This window comes from Phoxinus phoxinus (genome assembly GCF_949152265.1).
Source record: "Phoxinus phoxinus genome assembly, chromosome: 20".
Lineage (NCBI taxonomy): Eukaryota > Metazoa > Chordata > Actinopteri > Cypriniformes > Leuciscidae > Phoxinus > Phoxinus phoxinus.
The window spans coordinates 27,506,457-27,529,721 of NC_136895.1; the positions used below are offsets into that span (position 1 = coordinate 27,506,457).

The window sequence follows — 23,265 nt, forward strand, 5'->3', positions numbered from 1 at the left end:
TGAAGTATAATACAACTATACAAGTCTTTTTTTGTGACATTGGGTTGCACAGTTTTCATTTAGGACACTTTTTTTTCATACACGCACACATACAAATGCATCAATTCATATTAGGCACGCACACATACACCTCATGTAAAGATACGTGAAAAAGTAACGGCCATTGGCCTCCCAAGTTTCATTAAGAATCATCCCAATCCCCTCTTCTGCTGTCTACTAGTACCACACCACTTCTTTCACCATGTATTTGTTTGTTTCTTTTATTATTTTATGCAATCCAAAACACTCTAACCCGCCACGCTTCGTATCTCTCGGTTCAAATCCTTCCTTCCCGCTCTGCCAGAAAGCCCGCTGTCATTTGCTGACGGAAAGCATGAAATTACCGTAATAAGTCGTATATTGCCGAAAAGCGCATGTTGTCTACTGTCAGGGGCAATTTGAATGGTTTTGATAGTTGAAGAGTTACGGTACAATGAATACAGCTTGCTGATCTGTGTCGGCGACGACACATTCGGTTCTAAAGGGTTAACATGACCAGAACGTGCGTGTCTACACATACAAAAGAAACACGTAAACAATTTCCGCGACAAACAGTGCATGTTGACGCGGTCAAATTTCACGCGTTTTGTTTAAAGACTATTGACCCCGATCGCCTTCCATACACAACTTTGCTGGTCTTGAAGTAAGAACCACTTGCGGGTTCCGGCAAGATGGCGGACCGGGTGCATTGCATGTCTAAAGCCCAATTTATACTTCTGCGTCGAACTCATGCCGCAGCTACGTCGTAGGCTGTGTGTAGCGCGCGTACCCTTCGGCGTACCCTGACGTGCACCTCTTCAAAAATGTAACAGCGCGTCAATTCTACGCGGACGCAAGCGCTGTGATTGGTCTGCTAGAAACCCTCCCTCGGGTTTCACATGTAATTGCGCGTCAACGCGGACAACGACGCAGAAGTATAAATGAAAACCAACGCGTAGTCTGTTGCGTAGAGGCTCCGGCGTAGGTACGACGCAGAAGTATAAATCAGCCTTTAAGCTCTCTAGGCCTGTCCCAGATGTGAATATCCAAATTGCCATAAAGTGCTCCTTATGAAATGACAAATTATTTTATTTTTTTTATCATTTTAAACGACCAATAAAGATTCTGGCTTTTTCCCCCAGCAACGACGCAACTAACAACCATAGGCATGCTGTATGGATGAAAGTGGATTCCACCAAGAAAACTAAAAGAGAAGAACCATTCTCACCGTTAAATATCACAACTGCTAAAAGGGAGGATACGGGGACAGGAGGAAAAGAAGGTATGAATGCAGTCCTGGAAGCAATAAAGCAGCTAACTGATAAGATGGATGCACAAGACACCCAGCTGCAACCGAACTCCATCATGTTGACTAGCATAGCTAAGGAAATGAAAGACTGCAAAACGCAGTTACAATCGACGGTTCGCGATGTATCGGCTTTGAAGAAAGACAACGCAGAGCTAATGGAACGTGTCCTAGAGCTAGAGCGACACAAACGCCGGTGGAATCTTAGGATTCGCGGACTAAAAGAAAAGGAAGGTGAAGACATACGTGAGACGGTCGCTGATTTACTAGTTAAAATCTCACCATCATGGTCCTCGAGCATCAACCAGATTGTGGACTCAGTTCATCGAGTAGGTAGACGTGAAGAAAAGAAAACAAGACCCGTCATAATTCAGTTCACTCAGAGATCGCATCGAGATGCGCTGTGGGGAATGACCAAGGATCACGCGATCCGCAAAGAGCTTCGTATCAGCTTCACGCGAAAAAGCTCACTTTATTTTGTTGCAAAAAATGCAACAAAATGGGTCTACTAGATCAGCAGGGGTGGCCATCTTGTTCTGCAACTCACCTGGTAAAATAGTGACATCTAGATTTAGCAATAATGGTCACTGGCTAATTTGTGTTCTGAAAATGGACGATCATTATTTTATTCTGGTCAATGTTTATGGGTTCAGTAATTTAATTCAAAACAGACAGTTGATTTCAGATGTTTGTAACGTCATAGTAAACCTCAAATTAATGTATCCAACTGCTGTTATAGTTATGGGTGCTGACTTTAACATGGTTAGATATAGATGTAATACTTTACTTATTCATCATAAAGCACTATTTACATATTATGGAAATAATAACCAACCTGTTGCTGGAAGCACATATAATTTAGGACATTTAGATGAACGTTACTTACATTATCTGACAGTTTCAGCTTATAAACCTGGAATAGATTATCATAACATTTATCATTTCTCATGCTTATTATAATAAAAGCCTTGTTTGAGACGATGTATTAGTGAGGAGGTGTGTGTTCAGCTGTGTGTTGAAGGTTGAGAAGGAGTTCAGTGTTTCTACAGAGGAGATTCTGATAGAGACTCATTATGATGGAAACACAGGCGGCGCTTATTCACTGTAGTTACTTCATTATTATTCACTTCAACAATAACCTACTTATTATCTTGATACATCCATAGAACAAATGCTTTGTGATATTTAGGAAGATGGAAACACTCAAACCAGCATTTAACACTATATTTGCACTGTGACAACTTAAACCTTTAAGATAAACACGAGTTCTCAGTCAACATCAGCTCATTTACAAATGTATTAATGCACAAATGTGAAGAAGATTTGCACTACACATCTTGTACTGTCAGTTTTTACTTGACTTGTTATCAATCTACTGTATTTGCATAATACAATGTGCGAAGTGTATAAAAACTTCAAAACACAGTTTGTATTGTGCTTCAGGCAGAACTGTTTATTTGGATTAACTCATCAGAATCTGAAATGTCACTTTTGCTCTTTATTTGCATTAATGTATTGTAAGAATATCATTTTTACTGTTGCTTTTAATAACAGAATGTGGATAAATGCAACATTTTAAATAAACTACTGTGAAAATTGCGATGAAAGTTATGGGTGTAAGGGAGTACTCATCACTTCAATCAATTTACGAATCGCTGATTTTTAAAAATGCACAGACAATAGTGAGAGATTCAAGCCATGTTTTATTTTCAATGTATCAGATGCTACCATCAGGAAGACGGTATAGAGTCCCATTATGTAAGAGCAACCATTACAAAAAGTCATTTATTCCTGTATCTATTAATATGTTAAATGTAGTCTGGTAATGCTCATATAGATTTTAGCTTTTTATTGGTTTGTGTGTGTATATGTTGTATGTATTTGTGTATAAATGCAGCTTTGAGTCCAAGACAAATTTCCTGAAAAAGGACAATAAAGTATACAACTACAACTAACTATTTCATTGATGATCATTATTTAAGCAATTTTTCAGTGAAAAGATTGTGCTAGTCTTGTTTTATATCATTAATATACTCTTACAGCTGTTTCTCATTTTTTTTAATTAGTTTTGAACTATTTATATATATACATAATACATAATATGACAGTCAATACATATGGTCAAACATCATCAGTGTATAATGATGAATCTACAGTTCCTCAAACTCACCGCTAGAGGTCATCACAGATTACACTATAATATTTACTCTGCCACTACTCAGATCAGACTATATCTAAATATATCTTAAATAAAATATATAAACCATAAACAAGAGTATATACTGAGAATAATACGATTAAATAAAGTTCAATTTGAAGCAAATGATATTTGAATATCATATAAAAAGTGCATTGTATACTTTCATCAAACAGTGATTTAGTTTTCCATACAAAAAAAATATATAAAATTTTTTTTTTTTATAAACTTGATCATTCCATTTGCATCAGTACTGATTAAAACTTAGAGATATGTCACAATCAGTTTCTTGATCTTCTGGATCTGATGTCATAAAGCAGAACAGCGACAGTAGCCACGCCCACCAGAGCAGAGAGGACCAATCGGATCACAGCTTCAGTAGAACCACCACAGCAGTGAACACGGACTTCTGAGAGAGAAAAGCAATGATAAAATAGGATTGTGGTTTTCAACAAGCTGGCTTTGTTCGGAAAGTAAAAGTACACATTCTGTCAATATGTCGAAAATAAAATCCATGACGTTGATGGATAAAAATAACATTTAAACAAGCATTATACGACCACAAATGCGGGAAATTAACGCAGTAAAAGTACAGATACTTACAATGTACTCATGTAAAAGTAGTCTACAAAGTAATAAAAAAAATCTACTCAACTACAGTAACGTGATTGACATAATAAAACACAATTTGGACTAAAAAAATAAAAGTGTCTGCATGTTCAGCAATTATGTAAATCTAGCGGCCAATCATAAACTAGCTCTACAACAGATTCTGCCTCAGCTAAATGTATTAATAGAGACTTTTTACTGTCAATAAATGTGACCCACTAAACATTGGGCATCGGATAGACGTGCAAATCATGTCTATATTGGGTCCGTCTGTCCTTGACCAATTCTGTATCTATTCAACATCCAAACTAGGTCCACTATTTGGACGTCCAATCATGACCCAACTTGGACGTCATATTGATGTTCAACATTTGACCTTTGAACTGGGAAAAGTTTTGGTCGTCTATGACAGGTGCAGGAAAACATGATTAATATGTAATATTTCTTTATTTACAAATATCAACATTGTTGTTATCAACATGATATGAATACAGATTATTTATAAACAAACACGATTTATCATGTATATATGCCTATTTATTTATTCAGTAGGCCAATCCACTTTATTCCTAAATTAAAAAGAACCAACAGCAGCAGAAAAGTCAAGGACAGCCGAGGACAGCTCTCTATCAGGGGCTTTGGGTTTCAACCAAAGAGTCAAAAACCAGTCAACGCCACTCTGATTGGCTGAGGCAGCCATAGACAGTATATAAGATGAACAAAGGGACCCCATAGATTTTAACGGAGAAAAGTGAAGCCCATTTGAAGCACTCACTTCCTGATCGCCAGGCGAACTGCGCAGACTCAAACTGAGCTTGACGACTTAGATGTGACGTGAGCCTGTCTGACAGCTGTCAGTCTTCTAGTCGCTGTGCCGAGAGAAATCTGAATCATTCCCTTCCAAATCTCGCAGAGACGGAGAGCGTGAGCATTAGCTGTCCATGAGCTAGCAGCGGGAGCAACTTTATCACTCTCTATGGGCTTCTCCCTTCACTTTATCAGACTTTATGCATCCACGTCCCCCCGATTGCCTGCGAGCTTCTCCGCCGGTCTCCGCCCGGGGGGGCTTCAGCACATCATCATAACCCAACCAGTAAACACCACTCTGATTGACTGAGGCAGCACATCATCATGACCCAACCAGTAAACGCCACTCTGATTGGCTGAGGCAGCACATCATCATGACCCAACCAGTAAACGCCACTCTGATTGGCCGAGGCAACACGCCAGACATTTGGTGCGATTCGGCGTGTTCAAGCATTGCAAAATAACGGATTACAACCAAATGGAGGTTTTGGAAAATGAGCTAGTCCCATTTCAGAAGGTGGCATACTTTTCCAGATCATTTCCCAAAAACCCCAGGTGATAACTCAAACTGGGGACGCATACAAAGGTGTAATGCATCTCCTGTTGAAACTATTGCTGTTGAGCCAAACAGGAAAATTAATACAGTTTAGTACAGTAGAGCGTTGGCGCTTGCAACGCCAAGATCATGGGTTCGATTCCCAGGGAAAGCAAGAGCTGATAAGAATGTAAATGTGTAATCCAATGCAAGTCACTTTGTATAAAAGCGTCTGCCAAATGCATAAATGTAAATACATGGTACAGAAAACATGTCCTCCATCCTCTTGAAACATGGGACTATACAGTTATAGAAAATGTATTAAAATTAGTCTAAATTTGATGTTGAAAAGACCACATTTGGACTATAAATAGCCCTTACATGGAAAAGGGTTGTAAAATGACGTTGCCTGGCGTTACAAAACAACCCCTTCAGTGGTCCGAAATTAGACGTCCAATAATGACATTGAAAAGACGTCACATTGCGCAGTGGAGAAGAACGTAGAAATGAGCTGTACTCACCATTGACAGAAACATTGAATGTTTTTGATGACAGTTCAGATGCGATTATCTTTACTTCATAGAGTCCAGTATGTTCAGTTGTGGTGTGTGTGATGGTCAGAGATCCAGTTTGATTGTCCAGCTTCAGTCTGTCTCTGAATCTCCCGTCAGGAACATCATCATATGTCGAGAATATTCCCGAATCTCTGTTTATTTTAGCGATCAGAGACTCTTCAGCTCCAAACTTCCACAGTATGTCGTCGTGTGTGTGTATTTCAGTGACATCAGTGTGTAGAAGCACAGATTCTCCCTCCATCACTGACACTGACTGTATTTTGTTGGTTTCGACAGCAAACACACCTGAAGAACACGAACGAGAACAGATTGAGTCTGTGTTGGGTTATAAAGCCTGACGTCAGTTTTGTAAAGTTTACGTGTGAACTGATACAAAAAGTGAAGAGAAATGCAAATTCATAGTAATTTCAATTATTCAGATCTCACGTCACAATAAGTTTAATTTGATTCATCCGTGAAGAACTGCAAATAAAAAAACCATCCCAGCTTATTACTGATATTAAGCCATAAAAATGTTTCATAACTTACAGATCATATGCCACCAACACGAACAGAACAAAACACGCATTTCAACCATTTTCTTCAGTTTTTCAGTGAGAAGATCATCCACTGAAAACACTCAAGCTCTTCGTCTGATGTGTGAATCCTCCCACGACAGAGTTTGACCCTCCTAGTTTACACACACACACACACACACACACACACTTCCACTGAACGCATGTTATAAATGTTCTTCTGACTCTTATTCTATGAGTTCAGCTTCTGAGAAAAACTGAAACCTGCTGTGGTTCGTTTCTTCAGAAATGTTATTTTAATCTGTGGGATGGACAAACATCTTGTGCAGGAGAGTGACCATTTCTGTATGTCTTTTGTATGGGAAGGCCTTCTTCCTGTTCTGCTTTTATGAACATCCTGTCCTGCTATTAATGAACATCACAGTCTAACAGTGACATCAACCACTGAATCATCGAAGCATGTTTGGCAAACAGTTCAATTAAAGTCAGTGGTCAAACTCTGAACAGAAATATATCCATGGAGGCTTTATCGGAAGATACGAACTGCAAAAGTTGTTCTTTTTCCATTTTATGTTTTTGCATATCCCAAAAACAATGCGGTTTTGTGAGTGATTAACTGATTAGAGATGTGTCCAAGTGTGGGTTTGACTCATGTTATGTTAACTTGCATCTTGAAATAGCCTCTACTGAGACGACGACTGTGAAGACTAGGTTACTGATGACACAGCTTAATGCTCATTTGCTTAAACAACAGTGATGTATTGTTCTCATCTAAAAAGAAAAAGAAAAGTATTTGTGTATAAATCATGTGTGAATATGCCCAAACACTGACAGTGTGATCTGGGATTGTTCTATAACAACCATCTAAATAAGTGTCTTTAGTTTTTTAAACTAAGAATACATTGAAAACACGTATTTTGAATAACTGACAGCAACACAGTGTCGGCCAGGATCTGGCCCACATCTGGTACACATGGACTCCACACGTACCAGATGTGGGCCGGATCTGGGCCGACACTATTCGTTCATTAGGACCCGATGTCACACAGAGGGCCCTATTTTAACGATTTGAAACGCAAGTTTCAAACGCGAAACGTAAGTAACTTTGTGGGCGGATCCCGGGCGCTGTTGCTATTATACCGGCGGGATAAATGACTCTTGCGCGCCCGACGCAAATCTAAAATGTTCATTATTCATAGGTGTGGTTTGGGCGTAACGTGAAATAAACCAATCAGAGCGTCCTCTCACATTCCCTTTAAGAGCCGGCGCGCTTGTTTCACGGCGGATCGCTATTATAACGGCGGATTTGCCGGCGCACGCCAGAAGCGATTCACAGCCGAGGAGACCGACGTTCTCGTCAGGACCGTAAAACACAGAGAAGTGACATTGGGGATGATGGGAGAAACCCACACAAATTAGCTTCGGTTAAACAGGCGTATAATAGTTTGGGTAAATGTGTAAGCTAGATTTATGTCTGTTTTTTTCACATCTTCACGGACACAACAATGATTTCCCTCGTGTGTTCATATTTTTCCTTGTAATAATGTTTGATTTGCAAAAATGAAAACTGCTGTGCCTGTGTAGATTAGAGAATCAAAGTGTATGTGCGCTGTTCACACGCTACATAATGGCCAAGCACGCGGCCTTAAAATAGCATCTGAATAACGCGTCTTTAGACTGGGTTTTTCCTGGTCAGCGGCGGAATTGTTTTCTGAAACTGTAAAATATCACCAGGGAACGTTTGCACCGGAACACGCTCCTCTTTTCACTGAACCGCCCCCCCGAGCGCAAGTTCATTCCCTAATTTACAGACGTGCATCTGTGGAGGGAAAAGTCTGCTGTGAAGTAGTCGATTGTCGAGTTCACGCGCATAGGTTTAGTTACCTATGATCACACGCGTGAACTCGACAATCGACTACTTTGGACTTCGACCGAAAACAGGATGTAAATACAGGTATGTGCGCTGACTGATATAACATAATTTTTATTCATATCTTTCACATCTACTGCAGTCAGATTCACTCGTGTTCACTCTGAAGGAATCACTCACATGGCTGGGCACTTGTAATTACATATCAAGGATGTTAAGAGGATAAAAGCAGGTTTAAAACTTGCCCCATTGAAGTCAACAGGGTGCAAATTTTAAAAAGAGGATAACACAGTGTAGGCAACACCGATATTTGTCGTTGTTCTCTGTATTGACAGCACTCCAAATTTACAAAAAAATGAGCTTTATGTTAAAATTGACCGGAGTTCTCCTTTAATTTCAATAAACTCAAATTTAAGGCAACCAGGTAACTTACTTTTTTAGGTTAAACCAATAATAGTTTTTTACAGTGTGGCTGTAACTGCTGCTGTGATCATTTACTATCGCCACAGGAGCTCTGGGAGAGGCAAGTATCACATATTAGATATTATAATGAGAGGAAAATATTGTCTTTATTATGCAAATTAATGTTTAGTGTACGTGTTTATCTTTTAAAGGAGACGTAGTGAAAAAGCGTCCGTGGTCCAAGGATGAGGTAATTTACTGTAGCTTATGTCTTTGTAGAAAACCGGAGATCCTCAGCCATGTACAGTAGATACAGATGTATGTGTGTGATGTGGTTAGTCATTTATTCAGACATTAAACAAAGAATAACGACTAATTAAGAAAATTATTTTCTGATTAATAATTATAATTATAATTAATTTATTGTTTCATTACAGACGGAGAAACATCACGTGATCTGAGAGAATCCCAACCGGATTATCTGAATTCTGTAACCTTATTCCCATTGAATTAGCAAAAACACAACTGTTGAGCTGTAACTTTACTTATTAATCGTTCCTTACATTATAGCTGCAGCTTATAAACCTGTAATAGATTAACATTGATCATTTCTCATGCTTATTATAATAAGTGTCTTGTTTGATATATTAGTGGAAGAGGTGTGTGTTCAGCTGTTTGTTGAAGGTCTCATCGGATCTGATGTTCAGTGTTTTATCCATAATGCTGTTTCTGGACTGTTGAAGATGAGCAGATGGAGAGCATGCTATTGTATAGAGTTTAAATAGATTATGTTATGTATGACTATAATGTAAAAAGTTGTAAAAGACAATTGTAGGCTACTGTATTTAAAAAAAAAAGAGTTTTTAATTAATTCATACCTCACACAATGATGACTCTGGGGGTAGATTTAAGATAGTGTATATTTTATAAAATAATAATTCATAACATTTGAACACAGAAAAAAATGTGTTCATGAACCACAAAGAAACACACTGACTCCTAAGAGAAAGAAAGGAGGAGAGAGAAAAATGAAAGAAATAAGAAACATTTAGTTGAACGTGTTTAACTGTCTAATTTAAAAGTTAGTGACCACAGAGCACACACACAATACTGTTTTCTCATTTTCTCTGTCTTCATTAAGCTAATTGTGCTCTTCACTCTCCAGACCAGTGGGTGGCGCAGACGCACACTTTAAATATGTTTCACAAACCGGCAAAAACACAGAAGAAGAGGAGACGCGCGCTGTTTCCAAACAAAAATAGTTTTTTTTTAACGATCACTATTTATAAGTGAAGAGATGCATTTAGACCAGCAGGAAGAACAGAAACCTGTAATAATGCAGTTTACTGAAGATTACAGTGAGAACAGGAGTCGTCCTGATCAAGAACGCGACATTGTTGTGAAGCTTGAAGATACGGAGGAAAAGGAACAGATAGGTAGGAGTTTGGATTCTTTATTAATGATGCTGTGAAACATTAAAGTTATAAAACTTTAGCAGTTCTTTAATGGTTATGCAGTCAACATATCCATTCATCATACAGGTATAAATTCTGACATAATTTACTAGGGCTGCGCGATATTGAAGAAAAATGCGATATGCGATACATTAAATAATGCGATCTTCGATCTGCGATACTATAATGCTTAAAGTGTGTTAAATAAATTAAATTATCTTTCAAATATAAAAAAAAATATAACCTACATACGTGTTTCACATTCTTTTTGTGGCAAGAAAATATCCTTCTGAAAGTGAACAGTTACAGAAATATTTTAACATCCGTGTAAACCATGGGGTTTAGGGTTTCAGGTAGGCCTACATTAGCTTTATTTAACAACAGAAACTTAATAATCAAATGGAAAAATAAAACACTGCTTAGTTTTCATTGTATGAATTAAATATACAGCTACTGATTCCTATTAAAGCTAGACCCCAGTTATTGCAAGCCGGTGCGATATGCATATTGCGATATAGCGATAATTTCGATATATTGTGCAGCCTTATAATTTACTCACCCTTAACTTAAAAAATCTGGATGAATTTCTTCTGCAGAACTCTAAAGATTTTTGTGTGTGAGAGAAAAATCCCTAAACAAAACAATGAGACGTTAAAAAAATTATGCATACATGCTTTGAACAACATCAGGGTAGTATAAATAACAGATTTTTTGTCCTTCGGATGAGACGTTAAACCTCTCTGTGGACATTAAAAATCCCATGGCACTTCTCGTCAAGAGTAGGGGTGTAATAATAATCCCCATCTACTGAATTGGCTCTATCACTCTCTCTCCTCTCCACATATGCTGGGGTGTGTGGTGAGCGCACTGGCGCTGTTGTACTGTGGCTACCGGCGCATCATTCAAGTGGATGCTACACACTGGTGGTGGTTGAGGAGAGACCCCGACATGATTGTAAAGCGCTTTGGGTGTACAATAGTTCATATGTAAGCGCTATATAAATGCCTCAGTCATTCATTTTTTTGACCCGCCCGACTAACAAGTTCTGTGTCGCCTGCCTGGGCCTATAACGGGGACGAGGCCCACTGCCGCCAGCGAGCCGCTGTTCATCCACCACCATCACACTCACCTGTCCTTTTCATGGAGGTGAGCTATTATACACTATATATGTTGAAATATCAAACTATTTACAAATAATACATGCTTACACACATGTAAACAGAAATGCACGCACACGAACAGCCAAACATACACCAGTCCGTGAGCACAAACATGCATATTAACCAGTGCATGAAAACACACACACAAACAAACAAGTGCATGAACATGGACACACACACACACACATATATAATATATATAAAACTAGGGATGTTAACTGATGACCCTTTGACCGATGGTTGACCGTATCAATGTTAACCGATCAAAGTTGTCGGTAGTCGGTTAAAAAAAAATAAAGTGATCTCTAAATTAGCCTATTATATACAGTGGACTATACGCTACTAGAGTTAGCCGTCTCATTCCAAGATCTTTTTGTGTGAAGTGAACAAATCCCTCACACTCAATTTTTCATAACTCGCCAATAAAAACATGTGGCGCGAGGTCACAGCGTTTGGGTTCACTCGCTCACAAGGTTTGCGAAAAGTAAAGGCTACAGGCTAACACACTCGAGGTTAGAGCCAGGGCAGACGACAGGATGAAGCGTGCAAAGAAAAGTAGTGTGTGGGACCATTTCACCACAAAGAATGACACCGATGTAAGTTGTGTGATACAGTGCTTAAATATGAAAATACACTACATCTACATTTCAGTGGTAACAGATAAGGTGATGATGATCATCTTTCTTTATTATTGTTAGCACTACCTCAAACTAAAGCGGCGTCTCTTCGGAGCTGTCATTTTCTTAAATAAGCCGCGGCAATGTTTCAAATGAGCTGCTGACACTAGACAAACGCCTTTATTTTCAACGCGATCACCTTGTACCCAAACCATTTCGAAACTAAGGAGGCGTTTGTCCTCCGATTACATACAAGATCCTCTGCGCCGCGTTTGCAGGACTCATGTTTCACGCTGTAGGGGATTTAAAAGTGACGTGAGTGGAAGGGCGGCGCCGTGTGTGTGTGTGTGTGTGTGTGTGTGTGAGAGGAGCAGTGTGTGTGTGTGAGTGAAATTGCAGGCACGGCTCGAAATGGCTAGTATTTTAAATAGCGTACTATATTTTAAACTATTTCAAACTAATCGGTTGACCGGTTTCAACCGGCTAATGAGGCTCGGTGGTCGGTCAAGAAATATTTTAGTTTTCGCCATCCCTAATATAAACCAGTGCATGAAAACACAAACATAAACCAGTGGACGGACGGACGGACACACACACACACACACAACAGTGCATGAGCGTGTAAAGCGCCTTTCAGACAGGATGCGGAATGCTCTGTGTTGTGCTATGAAACCCATTTATTTCAATGGCTTGTGCAGCGCGAGGACGTTTTACGTCGACTAAAGTGTAGCGCACGCCGCGGTCAAAGTTCAAAATAGTTCAACTTTTGCCGCTGCGCTCTGGGACGATTACCTGCGCGGCCAATAGAAACGGGGCATCCAAACAAGTGCGGAAATCAAAATGGATGAACAGCTAGTACTGTGTGTGTCGGAATTTCCTGAGCTGTATGATGTACAATTTGGGGTCGAACTGGAACATTGTGAGAAAAGCTGTGTCATGGAGACCTCCATTCAGGTGTGGCATGTCAGGTGTGTTTTGAATGGGACAGATACATAGTTTGCTGCTGACCAAAAGAATGAACAAAAATCTAAATAACTAGACGTACAGAATTCCCGCTAAAAGTTTTGAAAAATCCACCTACTTTGCTTTGGCCAGCAAATCGCTTTGTATCTGAAGGACTACGCTGAACCCAGCGGCCAGCGCTACGCATTCCGCGTCCTTTCTGAAAGGGCAGTAACACCAAATGCATGCGTGCATAAACAAGCAAAAACACAACAGAAGTTTGCAGGAAAATCTCAAAACACAAACACATACCTCAGTATACAAAGTAAAATATGTTAGGCTATATAATATAGTAAAACACTTACTTGTCGAGAGTGATGTCTCCCCATCCAAAAACATATCTCCAAGAGTCACATTGGCCATGCATGATGCACGGGTCACCATAAAACTTCTGTGGCCGATCAGTCGATTCGTCCCACTAAAACTGCATTGGCTATCAGATAAGCCAGTCATTTGCAAACTCTGATGCAACTGGATCTTTCTACTGTCCCTCAAAGACAAGGCGGGACCATTCCCCATACTGCAAGCTGGCTGGCTAATGCTGCATGGTCAACCCTCTTGCATGAACCGATTGGCTCAAATTAGCTGTCAAACAAAGGTTCAGGTGTCTGGCCATTTTGGCATAAAGTCCATAATGTTTACTGTGAAAATAATCTTCTAGACCAACAGAATGCGTTGACGATGTGATAGTTCTGTCGGCTAACTTGAAATGTTACTACTACATTCCGTGGATGTTTATTGATATATAAATGTGTTATGGACTAAATATTTCACAGAATTAGATTGTATGGACCCTCTACAGTGAACTAAAAAAAAATTTTTTTTGTAATGTTACTAACAGGAGGCTTTATAGGTGACTTCCTTCATATTTGGTTGGTGAGTGTCTGACAAAGACTATGATTGTACCTGCTGTGTTAATTGTGTATTAAAATTGTTAAAAGTTGTATGTCGCGAAGTTATCGCACAAAAATATGCGATATACCGCATACGGGATGTCGGAGCACAAAGGCGTTTAAAGCTACTATTAAAGTTCTCGGTCAAGAGCAGTGAGTGATTTTCTCTTTGTTTTTTGTTATTTTATTAACGTTGAAGAGATTAATTGTCATTATATACTTTCTCAAGTTGTTTTAAACCTGAATACATTTCTTTCATCAAATGAAAATAGAAGTTATTTTGAAGAATGTGGGTAACAAAACTTTCTGTTCCCCACTGACTTCCATGGTAGCTATATTTTTCCTAATATGAAAATCAATGGGGACCAGCAACTCTTTTCCTAGCCACATTATTTAAAATATCTAATTTTTGTGTTCAGCACGAGAAATAAATACAGGTTTGGAACAACTTTAGAGTTAGTAAATAATTACAGAATTTTCATATGTTGGGTAAACTATCCCTTTAAAAGGACAAGCGGCAGCATGTTTACTATAGGGTACTGTCACTTTAAGACTGGTACGCATCTATTTTCTTTCAAATGTTTGCTTTCATTTTAGACATTAAACTTGACAGTATTGTGTGTACTTGACAGTATTAGCCCAATAAGACTCTCTAATAAGAAAGATAACTTAGTCCGGTATCCAGGCACTGTTTGACAGGCTTTTAGTGCCTGTGAGCTTTGGGTGTACCCGCTCAGAAAAGCACATGTTAGAACAGCACATCAACACACAAATTAAATGTTTAACCAGCAAGGCTTTAAAGCACATGCAAATAATGAACTTTAGTGAACTGCAGTGGCCTGTGATGTAACTTTACCTTTGCCTTAACATATGTTTGAATGTACGTCGCATTGTACAGTATCTTGAGACGGAGGAGCCAAAACTGCTACTGATAGAATACACTGGAGCACGATACTATATTTCTTCTTGGAAATTGCACCTTTCTTATTGGTCGAGCCAACTCTTCCCCCTCTTGGCCTTTTCTGTATCTTTGGGCTGCTGTCTTGCATGGCCTCTCCAGGCCCTAGGGTAGCAGGCCTTGACTTACAACCAGCCATGTGCTCATTCAAGAGAGCGAGGACTCTCTGAACCACAACAGAATCAAAGACAACATCGGTAGTTTGGCACAATTTCTTCATTCAAGTCAGAAGTAGTCGCAATCGCAACTCCAACCATAGACTCTTCTGACTTCCTCCCTTCTTCTGGTTGCTCTGCGTGGCCTCTCCGGCAGACCACAATCTGCACTCCAGCCATGTGCTCATAGAGAGAGAGAAAACTTTCAATCAGAACAGAGTAAAAACAATCCATGCAAGTTCATTACCATTTCTTCATTCAAAACCGAATAAATCGTTTGAAACCCATAAAACAATCAAAATCCTTTGATCCCATGGAACTTCACGAAATACGTTCACGACAAAGGCCATGCGAAGTGTATTAAAGCAATAAACCCTGCGAAGCCGTGATTTACAGTAAATTTAGAACAGCTAAGGGGCGTTGTTAGCTACGACGCGGAGCGGAGTGCCTAAAACCCCCTTATCTAAATCCACTGTAAAACACGGCTTCAAGGGGCTTATTGCTATTAGAAAACGGTTACTCCATATAAAATCAAATCAAATCAAAATCAAATCAAAGTTTATTTATAGAGCACCTTTTTACAACAGCAGGTGTTCACCAAGGTGCTGTACATACAGAAAAAACAACAAAGCAAAAAACGACAAGTAACAAGTAACTCTCATACTGTGTTATATGCAGTACCATACAAATATGTTTTTAAATGTGATTTAAAAACTGCAAGTGAAGGTGCCTGCCTAATGTACAAAGGTAAATTATTCCAGAGTTTCGGGGCCATCACTGCAAAGGCACGGTCACCTCTGCTCTTTAATCTTGCATTGGGAGAAACCAAAAGCAGTTGCCCAGCAGATCTAAGTGCTCTAAGTGAATAAGTGATCTAAGTGATCTAAGTGAATAAAAATATTTATTTTATTCATAAAATAAACACCAGCAACAAAAATAATTATCTTTAGAACACATTTATTCCTCCGCCAATCAATGTAGTTCCAAAGAGGTTGCCAAGCAACCGGCAGCAACAAAGAATCATAAACAGCAGTTGCGCTAATTAGTAGTTATATTAATGTAATGCGGTCACAGCTGTATGTTTGTTGAGTCATTTACAACGGCTTTGAACGTGACTCAACCAATCAGAATCAAGGACCGGAACTACCCGTTTTATAAATTTAAAGAAGGGCTCTGAAAATTATAAGCTGATGGTTCTTTTCATAGTTAAAGTATTGTCAAAATAGCTGGCAACAAAAGTGAGTACACCCTAAGTGAACATGTCAAAACTGTCCAAGGTGTTGTTGCTGGGATCCTCTTCCACTCCTCCATAGTGACATCACAGAGCTGCTGGATGTTAGTCACATGGCGCTTCTCCGCCTTCTGCTTGAGGAGCCCCACAGGTGCTGTTGTGTCAAATTATTTCAAACAAACATCATCACTGAGTAAGAGACACTCTTGAGTCCAAATTAAAGTTTATGAAAGTATTTATTCTCTTGCAAGAGAGATCTTCGTCACCAATACACGTGTGAGTCAGTGAGGAGAGATAAAGAGAAACAGTGCCTGTCTATTTTATATCTTATTCCCCCCAAGGCCTTATTTCTTCCCTCCCCTAAAGGAGAGATCCCAGTTTGTCTTTTCTATTCCTCCACTGGCCCTGAGAGGTAAATGCCCCCTTAACCTTTTAGGCTATAAAGTACAAATGCACTCAAGATGACCCCTTGACCACCTGCTTTTCCTTACCTCCACTTACTCCAAACCATAGTAAATTATCACACAAAGGCCCCTTCTCACTGCAAGTGAGAAAACAGATGAGGCCATCATTAGGAATCACTGAACACAGAAAAATTCCATTACAGTGCTCAATAGGGTTAAGGTCTGGAGACCTACTTGGCAACTCCATCACCTTCACCTTCCTCAGCAAGGCACTTGTCATCTTGGCGGTGTGTTTGGGGTCATTATCATGCCGTTCGGCCCAGTTCTACTAGAAAGACTCGGAAATCAAGATGATATCACAATGACGTTTACTAATTAATAGATCAGAAAATTAAAAGAAAATATTGGATGGTGATGTTCTTTGGCGCGGGCCCCATCCGTAATTCACATTCGGAGGGTAGCAGACTCTGCATATCCTGCAGAAAAATGAAGGCAGGGGCACAGCCAACCCCCAGGGAGGTATGGACAGGGACCATCCTGGTGGTGGTGGGGAGGATGGAGGTGAATGTTTGCATCATCATCTGCAAACTCAAATGTGTTAGTAACAATCTTTTATACTCCAAGTAATAGATAGACCAGAAAGTAATGAGCGACGTAACATTTGAGTCTTCCTGGCAGAACTTTTCTGAAGGGAGGGCATCATGTTCTGCTTCAGAAAGTCACAGTACATGTTGGAATCCAGTAACAGCAGCACTCATGCAGCCCCATACCATGATGCTACCACCACCATGCTTGACTGTAGGCAAGACACAATTTTCTTGGTACTCCTCACCAGGGCGTCGCCACACATGCTGGACACCATCTGAGCCAAACAAGTTAATCTTAGTCTCATCAGACCACAGGACATGGTTCCAGTATTTCATGCTCTTGGACAGGTTGTCTTCAGCAAACTGTTTGCGGGATTTCTTGTGCGCCAGCTTCAGAAGAAGCTTCCTTCTGGGACGACGGCCATGCAAACCGACTTGTTGCAGTGTGCGGCGTATGGTCTGCGCACTGACAAGCTGATCTTCCGCTTTTACAACCTTTAAAGCAATGCTGGCAGCACTCATGCGTCTGTTTTTTGAAGCCAGCTTCTGCATCTGACGCACAGCACAAGGACTCAACTTCTTTGATTGACCCTTGCGAGGCCTGTTCCAAGTGGAACCTGTCTGGGAAAACCACTGTATGACCCTGGCCATTGTACTGTAACTCAGTTTCAGGGTGTTGTCAATCTTATTATGGTCTAGGCCATCTTTGTGGAGAGCAACAATTCTAATTCTCAAATCCTTAGAGAGCCATTTGCCATGAGGTGCCATGTTAAACATCCAGTGGTCAGTATGAGAGAATTGTACTCAAAGCACCAAATTTTAACTGCTCTTGTAGCTGAGTTTTAAGTTTACACTAATTCGGGTTGTTTCGAATCCCTGCAGACAGTCGGTCAGAACTGTGTAATGACATCAATTGTAATGAATTCACTCTGCAGACTCCAAATCTCTTTGAAAGAGTTTACTGATGATTATTTCGAATATAACAGGTGTGGTTCTGGAACAAAATACAGATATACACTTAAATGAGTGATTTACATAATGTACATCATTTATAAGTGATAGGATTATAAGGCAATGCTCTTTACAAATATGAATAACCATACATTTGAGCTGTTAATACCAGTACTAGGAAAACAATAAGCCCACAAGATGGCTCCCTTAGCACATTTATGGTGACTGAACACATTCAAACCAATGATAGCATGTACTCATAAATCACAATAATCTAACACATTGTCATATTCTACTGTAAATTGTGGGTATTACTTGCAGTAGCTATTATGGAAATGAAAAAAAGGATAACAGAACGGCAGTATTATTTAAATAATGGCAATAAAACATTCCTATGGCGCAATGGCGTTAGATACATCCGAATCGCGGCAGGAACGATCTGCATAATTCTGAGGAAAAAACTAACAAAATACACTTACTTTCTATTCCCGCACACTATATTATATCAGTAATATTCAGATGCTGCCAACAAACATGCGACAAAGTGGAGTCATCTCGGAAAGGCTCACGTTCATTGCATCTGCTTTTCCTCCTTGCCACGTGATCGGTGATGACGTTGAAGAGTGCGATTGGTCAAGTAACAGAGGAGCCTTTTGAACAGCTCTAATATAAGATACACAAATTTGTATGGTCCTGTCAAGCAGACAAAAACATGAACATCATGAATAGGACATGTGGCTTTGCATGGTTAAATGACGTACTGCTTTTACCACTTAGGGTGTACTCACTTTTGTTGACAGTTATTTTGACAACAATGGCTGTATGTATATATTTGATGATTTACTGAAAATTTTAACTTTTAACTTTCATTTTAGACCTGACGGTAGAGATTAAGGAGAGTGAAGAACTGGATGAAGCGGAGGAGGAACATCGTGTCAAAACTGAAGAAAAACCTTTGAGTTGCTCACAGGCTGGAAGTAAACTTGTACCGAGAAGAGCCATCAAAAATTTCACTTGCTCTCAGTGTGGAAAAAGCTTCCCATACAAACAAAGTCTTAAAGATCACATGACAGTTCATGGAGAAGAGAAGCTGCACGCATGTGTTCAGTGCGGGAAGAGTTTCTCACAAAAAGGAGCCCTTAAAGATCACATGAAAATCCACACCGGAGAGAAGCCGCACACATGTGACCAGTGTGGGAAGAGTTTCTTAAAAGGAGGACACCTTAAAGATCACATGAAAATCCACACCGGAGAGAAGCCGCACACATGTGACCAGTGTGGGAAGAGTTTCTTAAAAGGAGGACACCTTAAAGATCACATGAAAATCCACACCGGAGAGAAGCCGCACACATGTGACCAGTGTGGGAAGAGTTTCACAGTTAAAGGAACCCTTAATAATCACATGAAAATCCACACCGGAGAGAAGCTGCACACATGTGATCAGTGTGGGAAGAGTTTCTTAAAAGGAGGACACCTTGAAGATCACATGAAAATCCACACCGGTGAGAAGCCGCACACATGTGACCAGTGTGGGAAGAGTTTCACATTAAAACGAACCCTTAATAATCACATGAAAATCCACACCGGAGAGAAGCCGCACACATGTGATCAGTGTGGGAAGAGTTTCTCGAAAGGAGGATACCTTAAAGATCACATGAAAATCCACACCGGTGAGAAGCTGCACACATGTGACCAGTGTGGGAAGAGTTTCACATTAAAAGGAACCCTTAATAATCACATGAAAATCCACACCGGAGAGAAGCTGCACACATGTGATCAGTGTGGGAAGAGTTTCTTAAAAGGAGGACACCTTGAAGATCACATGAAAATCCACACCGGTGAGAAGCCGCACACATGTGACCAGTGTGGGAGGAGTTTCGCGTTAAAAGGAACCCTTAATAATCACATGAAAATCCACACCGGAGAGAAGCCGCACACATGTGATCAGTGTGGGAAGAGTTTCTCAAAAGGAGGATACCTTAAAGATCACATGAAAATCCACACCGGTGAGAAGCCGCACACATGTGACCACTGTGGGAAGAGTTTCACATTAAAAGGAACCCTTAATAATCACATGAAAATCCACACCGGAGAGAAGCTGCTCACATGTGATCAGTGTGGGAAGAGTTTCTTAAAAGGAGGACACCTTGAAGATCACATGAAAATCCACACCGGTGAGAAGCCGCACACATGTGACCAGTGTGGGAGGAGTTTCGCGTTAAAAGGAACCCTTAATAATCACATGAAAATCCACACCGGAGAGAAGCCGCACACATGTGATCAGTGTGGGAAGAGTTTCTCAAAAGGAGGATACCTTAAAGATCACATGAAAATCCACACCGGAGAGAAGCCGCACTCATGTGATCAGTGTGGGAAGAGTTTCGCATTAAAAGGAACCCTTAATAATCACATGAAAATCCACACCGGAGAGAAGCTGCAAACATGTGATCAGTGTGGGAAGAGTTTTTCACAAGAATACCTTAAGTTTCACATGAAAATCCACACTGGAGAGAAGCCTCACACATGTGATCAATGTGGGAAGAGTTTTGCATTGAAAGGAACCCTTAATAAACACATGAAAATCCACACCGGAGAGAAGCTGCAAACATGTGATCAGTGTGGGAAGAGTTTTTCACAAGAATACCTTAAGTTTCACATGAAAATCCACACTGGAGAGAAGCCTCACACATGTGATCAATGTGGGAAGAGTTTCGCATTTAAAGGAACCCTTAATAAACACATGAAAATCCACACCGGAGAGAAGCTGCAAACATGTGATCAGTGTGGGAAGAGTTTTTCACAAGAATACCTTAAGTTTCACATGAAAATCCACACTGGAGAGAAGCCTCACACATGTGATCAATGTGGGAAGAGTTTCGCATTTAAAGGAACCCTTAATAAACACATGAAAATCCACACCGGAGAGAAGCTGCAAACATGTGATCAGTCTGGGAAGAGTTTTTCACAAGAATACCTTAAGTTTTACATGAAAATCCACACTGGAGAGAAGCCTCACACATGTGATCAATGTGGGAAGAGTTTCGCATTTAAAGGAACCCTTAATAAACACATGAAAATCCACACTGGCGAGAAGCCGCACACATGTGATCAGTGTGGGAAGAGTTTCAGATTTGCATCTTCATTTAGAGTACATCTGCTTTCTCATTCTGGAGAAAAAACAATTAATTGTAATCACTGTGGTAAAAAATTTAGTGTAGCATATTTCCTGAAGAACCACCTGCACATTCATTCAAAGGAGAAGCCTTACGTGTGTTTGTGTGGAAAGGGATTTTCATTGTTGAATGGTTTAAAATTTCATCAGAAAAGACACCACTGTGTGAAGAATCGCTCATCTCTTCCATGAGCACTTAACATAAAAAATAAAAAATCCTTTCCCTTTCCTTTTATTCCTCCCTTGTCTGGCTTATGCTACTCTGAGCAATGCCTGAACTTTGTATTTTGAGCACTTCTTGCGTTGTTTTTGCCTCTTCACGATGACTCGCTTGCTGTAGTCCTCAGCTACAGGTCGCTTTGAATAAAAGTCGCTTTGGATAAAAGCGTCTGCTAAATGACTAAATGTGTTCTTTGACGCGAATGACGCATGAATTTTCTCATGTTTCGCGCGAACAAGGCGAAGTCGCGTCCACCGTACTAAACACCTCATTCGCGCCGCAGGAATAACGCATTGAAATCACTCACGCCATACAATCTATTTGCGTTTGGTGTGAACGCTAGGGATGGGAATTGATAAGATTTTATCAATATCGATGCCACTGACGATTCTGATTATCGATCTGATTCTTTAACGATTCCTCATAGCACTGTGTGGAAAAAAAAGTAGTCGTGCTTTTTCGGCAAAAAAAACAAGTGGTTTTAAAAGTTTACACTTGAGTAAGCAAGCTGTACTTTTTATGTAATTTATGTAATAAAGGGAACTTTATTGTAAAGTGTTACCGATTAGTTATCAGAGATGCTCACAAGTCTCTGAGGTAGAGTCCAAGTCAAGTCTCAAGTCTTTGAGGTAGAGTCCAAGTCAAGTCTCAAGTCTTTGAGCTAGAGTCCAAGTCAAGTCTTTGAGCTAGAGTCCAAGTCAAGTCTCAAGTCTTTGAGGTAGAGTCCAAGTCAAGTCTCAAGTCTTTGAGCTAGAGTCCAAGTCAAGTCTCAAGTCTTTGAGGTAGAGTCCAAGTCAAGTCTCAAGTCTTTGAGGTAGAGTCCAAGTCAAGTCTCAAGTCTTTGAGGTAGAGTCCAAGTCAAGTCTCAAGTCTTTGAGGTAGAGTCCAAGTCAAGTCTCAAGTCTTTGAGGTAGAGTCCAAGTCAAGTCTCAAGTCTTTGAGCTAGAGTCCAAGTCAAGTCTCTGAGGTAGAGTCCAAGTCAAGTCTCAAGTCTTTGAGGTAGAGTCCAAGTCAAGTCTCAAGTCTTTGAGGTAGAGTCCAAGTCAAGTCTTTGAGGTAGAGTCCAAGTCAAGTCTCAAGTCTTTGAGCTAGAGTCCAAGTCAAGTCTCAAGTCTTTGAGGTAGAGTCCAAGTCAAGTCTCAAGTCTTTGAGGTAGAGTCCAAGTCAAGTCTCAAGTCTTTGAGGTAGAGTCCAAGTCAAGTCTCAAGTCTTTGAGCTAGAGTCCAAGTCAAGTCTCTGAGGTAGAGTCCAAGTCAAGTCTCAAGTCTTTGAGGTAGAGTCCAAGTCAAGTCTCAAGTCTTTGAGCTAGAGTCCAAGTCAAGTCTTTGAGGTAGAGTCCAAGTCAAGTCTCAAGTCTTTGAGGTAGAGTCCAAGTCAAGTCTCAAGTCTTTGAGGTAGAGTCCAAGTCAAGTCTCAAGTCTTTGAGGTAGAGTCCAAGTCAAGTCTCAAGTCTTTGAGATAGAGTCCAAGTCAAGTCTCAAGTCTTTGAGGTAGAGTCCAAGTCAAGTCTCAAGTCTTTGAGGTAGAGTCCAAGTCTCAAGTCTTTGAGGTAGAGTCCAAGTCTCAAGTCGTTGAGCTAGAGTCCAAGTCTCAAATAAGTGTTGCATCACGTACAGCGACCCATCCA

General features: G+C 40.1%; 1 protein-coding gene and 1 long non-coding RNA gene across 2 annotated transcripts; one reads left to right on the plus strand and one right to left on the minus strand.

Annotated features, from left to right (window-relative positions):
• Positions 1-3,008: 3,008 nt before the first annotated feature.
• Positions 3,009-6,811, minus strand: LOC306988016. Its single transcript, XR_013795304.1, has 3 exons — positions 6,576-6,811; positions 5,994-6,332; positions 3,009-3,930 (listed from the first exon to the last, which is right to left on the minus strand). It is a non-coding gene; the product is annotated as an uncharacterized lncRNA (long non-coding RNA).
• Positions 6,812-10,054: 3,243 nt separating this feature from the next.
• Positions 10,055-21,817, plus strand: LOC306987974 (uncharacterized protein). The gene is made up of 2 exons (XM_079592649.1): positions 10,055-10,270; positions 19,122-21,817. Exons 1-2 carry the CDS (start codon positions 10,132-10,134, stop codon positions 21,608-21,610), a joined length of 2,628 nt encoding a protein of 875 aa, XP_079448775.1. The 5' UTR covers positions 10,055-10,131; the 3' UTR covers positions 21,611-21,817.
• Positions 21,818-23,265: the final 1,448 nt, after the last annotated feature.

What these genes read in the sequence shown, in the direction of transcription:
- LOC306987974 (XM_079592649.1), top strand. Translation starts at nt 10,132, where the DNA reads ATGCATTTAGACCAGCAGGAAGAACAGAAACCTGTAATAATGCAGTTT. An exon ending in GGAGGAAAAGGAACAGATAG is followed by an intron (nt 10,271 to 19,121) that starts GTAGGAGTTTGG and finishes CTTTCATTTTAG; the next exon opens with ACCTGACGGTAGAGATTAAG.